The sequence below is a fragment of the Limulus polyphemus genome, unplaced genomic scaffold (assembly GCF_000517525.1).
Source record: "Limulus polyphemus unplaced genomic scaffold, Limulus_polyphemus-2.1.2 Scaffold4966, whole genome shotgun sequence".
NCBI lineage: Eukaryota > Metazoa > Arthropoda > Merostomata > Xiphosura > Limulidae > Limulus > Limulus polyphemus.
In genome coordinates, this window is record NW_013670576.1 from 66,606 (window position 1) to 74,746 (window position 8,141).

The 8,141-nt window shown below is 29.4% G+C and overlaps 1 protein-coding gene across 6 annotated transcripts in view; it reads left to right on the top strand.

Moving 5' to 3' along the window:
- The window catches only part of LOC106471924 (serine/threonine-protein phosphatase 6 regulatory ankyrin repeat subunit A-like), a 41,948-nt gene extending 34,245 nt beyond the window's left edge, over positions 1-7,703 (top strand). For all 6 annotated transcript variants that reach the window (XM_022400545.1, XM_022400551.1, XM_022400548.1 and 3 more), the window contains 2 exons: positions 2,500-2,622; positions 6,665-7,703. In XM_022400545.1, coding sequence (XP_022256253.1) covers positions 2,500-2,622; positions 6,665-6,919 — 378 coding nt within the window. In that variant the 3' untranslated portion in view covers positions 6,920-7,703. The remainder of the gene's footprint in view (positions 1-2,499; positions 2,623-6,664) is intronic.
- Positions 7,704-8,141: the final 438 nt, after the last annotated feature.

Below are 8,141 nucleotides of genomic sequence, written 5' to 3' on the forward strand. Positions count from 1 at the left end.
CATGAGCAATATCTTCACAAATTGAAAAGATAAGAGCTTTTCAATATCAGTAATTTGAGTTTGTAATTTGTTCGAAACTATAGACTTGGTATTTTGACTTCACATCTAATTTGAACCAGTGCTGCATTCAACATACCATGTGACATACAAAAATCAAAGTTTATCTGTATTTTTTTAATATTTACCTTTAAATTAAGAAATTAAGTAATATATAGTACTAAAATTTCAATTATAATCTACAGTTTGATACCAATAAAATTTTGAATGCAAGTCAACAAACGAGATAACATGGTTTTTCCCCATGACCTGCATCGAAAGGGTTAACAGATGCATGGCAAAAAGTTTTTGAAAAGTTACCAACTTTATGCATTAGTTCCACCATCACATTTCACCGAATTTTGTATTTATTGGATCTTTTAATCCTTTTGCAACCAATACCCCCTTTAAACCCCTTTCTGCACAAGTTGCTAAGTTACATTTAAAGTTTAATTAAACAACTTTATTACTAATTTATGTCAATTAAATTAACATTATAGTGTATGTTATAATTTTGAATTTTATGTTAGATAAAACTACATTTACTGCACTATTTACACATATGTTCCAAAGTTCTTTAACTGAGTTCAGTGAACACAAGAAATACATTTTGCCAACCTCTGATGGGTGCCATGCTCACCTTCTATAGTTAGACTTGAGATTTACAAGCCACATGTACTTATTTGATCTACATGTTTATAACAGTTGGAAAGAGCTCATTTTGCACTATAATCTCCCAATGGTTATCTTAAAATTGGTGCATGGTTTTCATTATCTGGAATGTGTAACTGGTGGTAGTAATTTTTGTCTGCTTTGTCCTTCGTAGCACTTGTGGTTGTCTCTTACCTAAATATGTATATTAATGGAGAGACGGTAAAATTGTATTTGTATTTAGGTTTTACTTTTATATTTTAGTTAATTATGTGTTAATTTAAAATGCATATTTCAAAGGTTAAAAAATTTGTTTTATATAACTCAAACTTTGCTTTCGTTCTCAAGGGTTACGCATCTCTGCCAAAGACAATGTAATATGCTCAAACGGTACAGTTGACTAGTTTTAAGATCAATAATGAATGGTAAAAGACAAGAAATTAAAATAAAACATTAAAAATTAACTACATATACAAATACAACCAAAAGATCTTTTAAGATTATTTTACAAAAAATAAAAGGTATGTACATTTTTCAGTTTCTTAATTTTAAACATTTCATTGCAATGCATATTGATGATAATATTTACAGTTAGTAATATGGTAGAGAAAATAACAAACTTGATATTCTTTCAGGAGGTTCTATAGCTTATGCAAATGATTCAAAAACTATAAGATGAAAAAAAAGTATTTTTATACTTTAAATAGTTTGAGTGCAAAGTGATTATCATTTTGAGTCTGAGTGCAAATAACTACAATAGATAAATAATATACTTTAAGTAGAAAGACTTAATTAAAATAATCTCATTCTTTGTGTACAAAATATTTAAAATCTTCCCAATTTTTGTGGAGATATGTTAAATCTCAGCGTTACCTTATGTATTATTGCACATATATCCTTCCCCAGATGGGATTGTATATTTTACATAAACCTGTTGTGAAAGGGTTAAGGTGATTTAAGGTCACTTCTTAATTGTTACTTACATAGATTACTGGTTTTAGATAAAGGAGTAATAACTACAAAAGAATTACTTTGTAATTCTGGCATCCTTTTCAGTTCAATGGGAAATTAATAATAGTTGTCTAATTTTAGCTACATCCAAGAAATGTGTATTAAATTCATATTTATGCAAAATTGTGACTTACAGTATGGTACTTTTTCTTCTTCTTCTTGAAGTGAATTTTTATTTTCAGAGATAATAAGTAATGCATTTTGTTTTCAATCTTTCCAACTGCTTTAATTTGTCCAATAATTATCCACTGGAGTACTTTAATGTAAAAATTTCAGTGCTGAAATAGTAGATACAATATAAAAGTCATAGCATAGTTATATCTTAAAAGCTGAGTAAAGTAGTTAATATTAGTTCAACAAGTTTAAATTGAAGATGGCTATGTTTGAACCCTAAGGCTATAAAGCCCATATGTTGCATAAAGTGTTGTTCAATGTGAAAATCCCAAAAAAATGTTTAATTTACATTTGTTGTTGCTCTTTTATTTTCTAAAAGTGTCACTTCAGCTGTTGGAAAGTTAAGGTTATTTTTGTTTACATAAATACATCCTCATATTTTTTAGTGTATGAGGAGTTTAAAATATTTCTGAAGTTGTTTTAACTTAATTATATGATTCAATCTTTCACTTTTGACTTGAAATAAAATACTTTCTAAAAGCAATTGTTTGTCTTAACAAAATGCTTGTATATTCTTGTTTGATATTGTATCTTATATTAAAACATTTGTTATTAATTTTCACGCTGAAATTTGTTATTAATTACTTAAATTTTGATTGAGAGACAACTTTTTGTTATGTGGCCCAGGGACATTCAGAGATTGACCATATGGACCTAAAATGGAGAACTCCTTTATATTGTTGCATTCGTGCCATTAATGTACTGCAGCGGAAAAGAGACACCTTTCAACAGCATCTTCCAGCTATTAAGGTTTGATTTTTCTATAAACATATAGAAGGTAGAATTTGCTTTATTCAAGAATAGAGTGCAGGATGTTTCTTTCATTTTAAAAACCCAGGGTGGAAAACTGGCAACAGTTACTTTAGTTAAAATACTGGCTGTTACTGAATATATTTCCATACTGATTAATGATTAAAATAATTTGTTAGTGCAATGTAACCTTTTGACCTAAATCTTCAGTATATCAAAATCATTGTATAACTAACAAATGTATTGTAAGACATTTTATATGCAGTATCATGGAAAGGTGGTCAGAATAATTGTTGAGCTTTTTCAGGATAACAGAGGTGAAAAACCAGAAATTAGGAAAAACACAGATGGACCAAAGCTTTTAAAATTGGAGGTGAGAGTTGCAGTCAGGAAAATGAAAAGAAACAAAACAGCAGAACCAGATGTAATCACAATTTAAATGATACAAGCTTTGGAAGAGCTTGGCATAAAAAAAAACAAAATAAAAAAATAACTAAGCGATAAATGAAATATATGACAATGATGAAGGTTTAGATCTAAGGCATTCAATTTTTATTGCCTTCACAATGAAACCTGGTGCAACTGAATGTGAATTACTTTGCACCATAAGCCTTATGAATCACAAAATAATAATTATTATGGATATTATTATATTGAGAACTTGAATTATAAAACCTGAAATTGGCAAAGAACAATGTGGATTTGTAGAGGACACTAGTACAAGAAGTGCAATATTCATCCTCAGAATGCTTTCCGAATGAGCCATTGAAGCACAGAAAGATCTTTACCTGTGTGTCATAGATAACACAAAACGATTTGATGAAATAAAGCATTAAATGCTCAATGAACTAGACCTAAATGGGAAAGACATTAGAAATCTATTGGGAACAAACAGTAGGAATATGAATAGGAGATGAGATAAATAGGTACACAAAACCCAAAGAGGAGTTTGGCAATTTAAAATTCGTTTAATCTATAATGAGAAAAGATTCTAAGAGAAATTGGTAATATACAGTGACTCATAATTGGGGGGCATAGTGTGAATAACCTACATTATGCAGATGACAAAGTGATTATAACAGACTAAAGAAAATCTTCAAGAATTACTTGATAAATTTGTAGAAGAAATCAACAAAAGGGGCCTAATAATCAACTGCAAAAAAGACAGGGTGTATGGTTATAAGCAAGAAAAAGAATGTCTCAAAGTGTGAATTAAACATAAATAAAGAAGCCATAAAACAAGTAGAAAAGTTAACTATCTGAGAAGCTTAATAATGTCCAATGGTAAACCTGATGTAGAAATTAAGAAATGAATTGTTATGGCAAAGGATACATTCCAGAAAATGAGAAATATACTGAAAGATAGGAAAATATCAATGGAAACCAAGAAAAGTGTTACATTGTTATGTATGCTCAATTTTTACGTATGGTAGTGAGTGTTGAACACTTTCACTAACTTTAGAAAAGAGACTACAAGTAGTTGAGTTATGGTTTTACAGAAGAATGTGTAGGTGCTAAGAAGAGCAGAAACACACAGGGACCCGATAAAAAATTTTAAAAAAGACTAGTTCCTGGGTTATTGTAATGAGAAAAGACAAGCTAGAAAATTTAGTGGTAACAGGAAAAATTGAAGGGACATGAAGTAGATTTAAATTAGTAGTCTCTGTAATTGGATGAACATGAGTGAAGCAGAAGTGTTGAAAACAATAAAAGACTAGGATCTGTGGAAGGCCATGATCATTAATATTTTGCCCAGATATTGTTACCTAGAGAGAGAAAGAGATCAGTGATGAATATTCATCCTGTAAATTAAACTGGTTTTCTTGGAAGATATGAAACTATTTGATAGTTGTATAGTAGATTAGTTGTACTTTCCTATTATTGAAAATGATTTATATTCAAATTTTTATATAATTGTTAGACCTGTCACTTTGCATATGTAAATTGAAAAGTTCATCTTAGCATACTTCCGGAAGCATATTGATACTTTGTGAAGAACACATAGTTGCTTGCTCTATGTAGATATCAATGGAAAATGTTAGAATTGATCTTAAGTGGACTGAATATTTTCAAATCAAAAATATGATCCTGTTATCTAGAATTCAACAGTTAGAACCTTTAATTGGGAAAACAATTTCCTGTAATAAAAGAAAACTTTATATTCTTGATCTATGATGTGACATTTTGAATCCAAATCTTAGCTCGCATAGAAGTATTAAAACACTTAACTAATAACTGTTGGCAGCATTTGAGTTGTGAAAAGTTAAAAAGGGGAATTCCTTAAATCTACTCGTAGATGCACATTTTCACAATTGGGTATTTGACAGTTTAATTTTTTTTCATTCCACTATCGATGGTAACAGCATTCCTCACCATTCTTCCTCAATATGAGCCCTAAGTATTGGTTAATCAACAAATTTAAAAATAGATAGTATTTCAATTAACAAAACTGGGTCTTAAAATCATTATTCTGTCACTGTCTACCTTCATGTAAAAAGAAAGCAGGGTTGTCAACTTTAGAATTTTGTTTTTACATACATAATGACAAACAGTGGCCTATTTTTACTGAAAAAAAAATTTTTTTGCTATTTACAGATTTAAGGACAGTTCAAATATAACTTTTTTACTGAATGTCTATACATTTATGGAAGGTTAGCAGCCCTGAAAAAGAGATGTCTAGCAAAATCAACCATGGCCATACTTTAGAAGAAAAGTATGATAAACAGTGATGAATTGATACCCAACTGGTATAGAAATAAATCATTCGGTTTTAAAACAAAATGCACTTTATTTTCAAGCTCAATGAAAAAAAAAGATTAAGTTTATATAACAATGGCTGTTTAAGCAAGCTAGCAACACATCAGTCATAATAATCCTGTTGGAAGGAAATGCTGGCTTTAATACTTGACATTTAAAAATGAATGTTTCATGAAATGCAAGGCTTTGATGAAACCTCAATCTTAATAAACAATAACGTTTTAGTTTTCGAAACCTCATAATTTTTCAATGAGATGAATCTAAAACAAACTCAAGCCTCAACATATTTTTAGATGCTGTTGTGTATTCACCAACCCAAACCTTATGCTTAATTCAGGATTGTTTTAAATGTGCAAAATTATAGAGCTATGACGAGTTAGGCCTGTTAGTTGTAGTACAAATTTCATTTCCACTAATTTTGTGTACTGATTTCTATTGCATATTTTAACATTAAGCAGGTGTGAAGTAGCTTTCGGCTTTGTACGTCATATCTTTCATTTATTTTGGTATAACATTGTATTGTTACTGTACGAGTATTTTGTTACTAATAATTAATAACAAAACAGCCTAAACAGATATAAAGATTGCAGAATGTATTGAGTCTTGACAGTTAAGCAACTCGGGCAGCTGTTTGAAATGTATAAAAGCTAGTGTTCATACTTACCATTTTCATTAGAACTGATAAAATTTTCCTTAGTTTAAAAAAAAATTTGCTTTGATTAAAGTAAGACAATTATTAAGACCCCCAGTGGCTCAGTGGTAAGTCTAAAGGCTTATAACACTAAAAACTGAGTTTTGATATTCATGGTGAGCAGAGCACAGATAGTGCATTGTGTTGCTTGCACTTGACAACAAACAAAATTTTAACACCTGATCTTACTGCAATCAAGTTGATGTCTTTACCAAAGAAGGTTGGAAAGAAAATGAAATTAAAACCTAATCATGCTTATCATTTATCATAAAATGTTGATTTAAGAAAACTTTTCGTATTCATTACTTCAAGCCTACCTTTAATATTGATTAAGCTAACTTATAATTTCAGTTTTATAATATAAACTTAAAGTGATTGATAAAGTTGCCTTTTGTCTCAAACATAAAATTAAATAATGTATTTATTTTACTACTGAAACCCTTACTACGATATTGAACGTGTTTTGGGTGGTAAAATTATTAGGCCACACACTAAAGTTTGCTCTGGTAGATGTTCAATTAAGTTATAAACTTGTGTTCAGAAATTAGTTATTACTTTTTGTAACTGATTTGGTATTTGTTCCTTTATGTGTAGGTGCTAATCATGTCTGGATGTGATCCCTTGAACCTATCATCATGGCTGCGGAAATACCAGATACTGACACCATCTTACCATATGGATGAGGGCTTCTACATGTGGTACATTAGTGCTTATCCTGAGTCCCTAAAGCACCTGTGTCGTCAAGCCATACAACAATATCTTGATTATCATGATGATAATGCTGTCAGAATTCGAGTATTACCTTTACCTAAAACATTAATTGATTATTTATCAAGGAAACTTCTCTAAGAAAAGTATTTGTAAGCTTCTTATAAGATTCCATGAAAGCTAATCTTACTACCCAAGCTTATTAACTGTACAGAATTTAATGCCATTACAAATTAAACTAAGGCCTTTGCTATGTAAGCACTGTCAAATGTCATGCCATCTGATTTTTACAATAGTTAATTGTGAAAAGTACAAAAACCATAAAACACTAGTTTTGTAAATTGTTGTATTTGTTTTTCTACATCTTATGACCTTATTTGAGAATTATGGCCTAATAATTTAGAATATATAATACTTGCTATTCTGTATGATAGTATTGGTACCGTAATTGTAAGTATATTTATAATACCTAAGAAATTATGATATATAAATAAAAAAAGTACTTTATCGTTTAATACTTTTTCTGTGATAACCTTTATATGAACCATCTTGCAGTTCAGAGTTAGGTGTCGGTACCACTTATCTTTGTTTGTAGCTAGCTCTGTAGATATATATTACTGAAAGTTTGTTGTTAAATAAATAATAAAGGTGTGTGATGATGTCCATTAAAATGAGCAATATAATGAAAATCTCAATGTTTGTGTTTTATTGTTATGTTAAATATTTAAATACAGAGCTTCTATTGTCAGATTATCAATTTATCATTAAATTTTAATAACATTTGATATACATTCCAAAAAAGTTTGAAAAGTTTTTTTCATGAGGCATTTTTAACTTTCCAGAATAAGAACTGCCATGTATTGTATCTGAAGCTATAAGTGAGTTTGAAGTTGGTCACTACAAATAAAACCAAATACAAAGTGTTTATTTCTTTTTCTTTACTCTATAACAGTGAATTAAATTAAAAGTTTCATTTTAAGTTGTTTTATACTGTTACAAATAAAGGTCGCTGTTCCACATAAAACTCAAATGAAACTTCACTGTCTATTAAATCAACTTTTTGGTAAAAAGTTTTGTTCCCCCACACCCCTGTAAAACTACATTTTTCCTAAGTAAGTTAATACATTAAATCTCTTTATTGAGGTGATAATTTGGTAATATACAAATAAATGAAATCAATTTATAATTGAAGGCTTAAAAGAGTAGTATCGTTATTTTCGGCACAGAATAAAAACAGTTTGTCACAGCATGGAACAATAAAAACGTTAAAAGTCCTTTACTTCTCTAATTATAGTATTTTGGCACTTGTGTATAAAGTTAAAATCATAAATGATATTCAACGTTAAACTGGTACACAATTAAA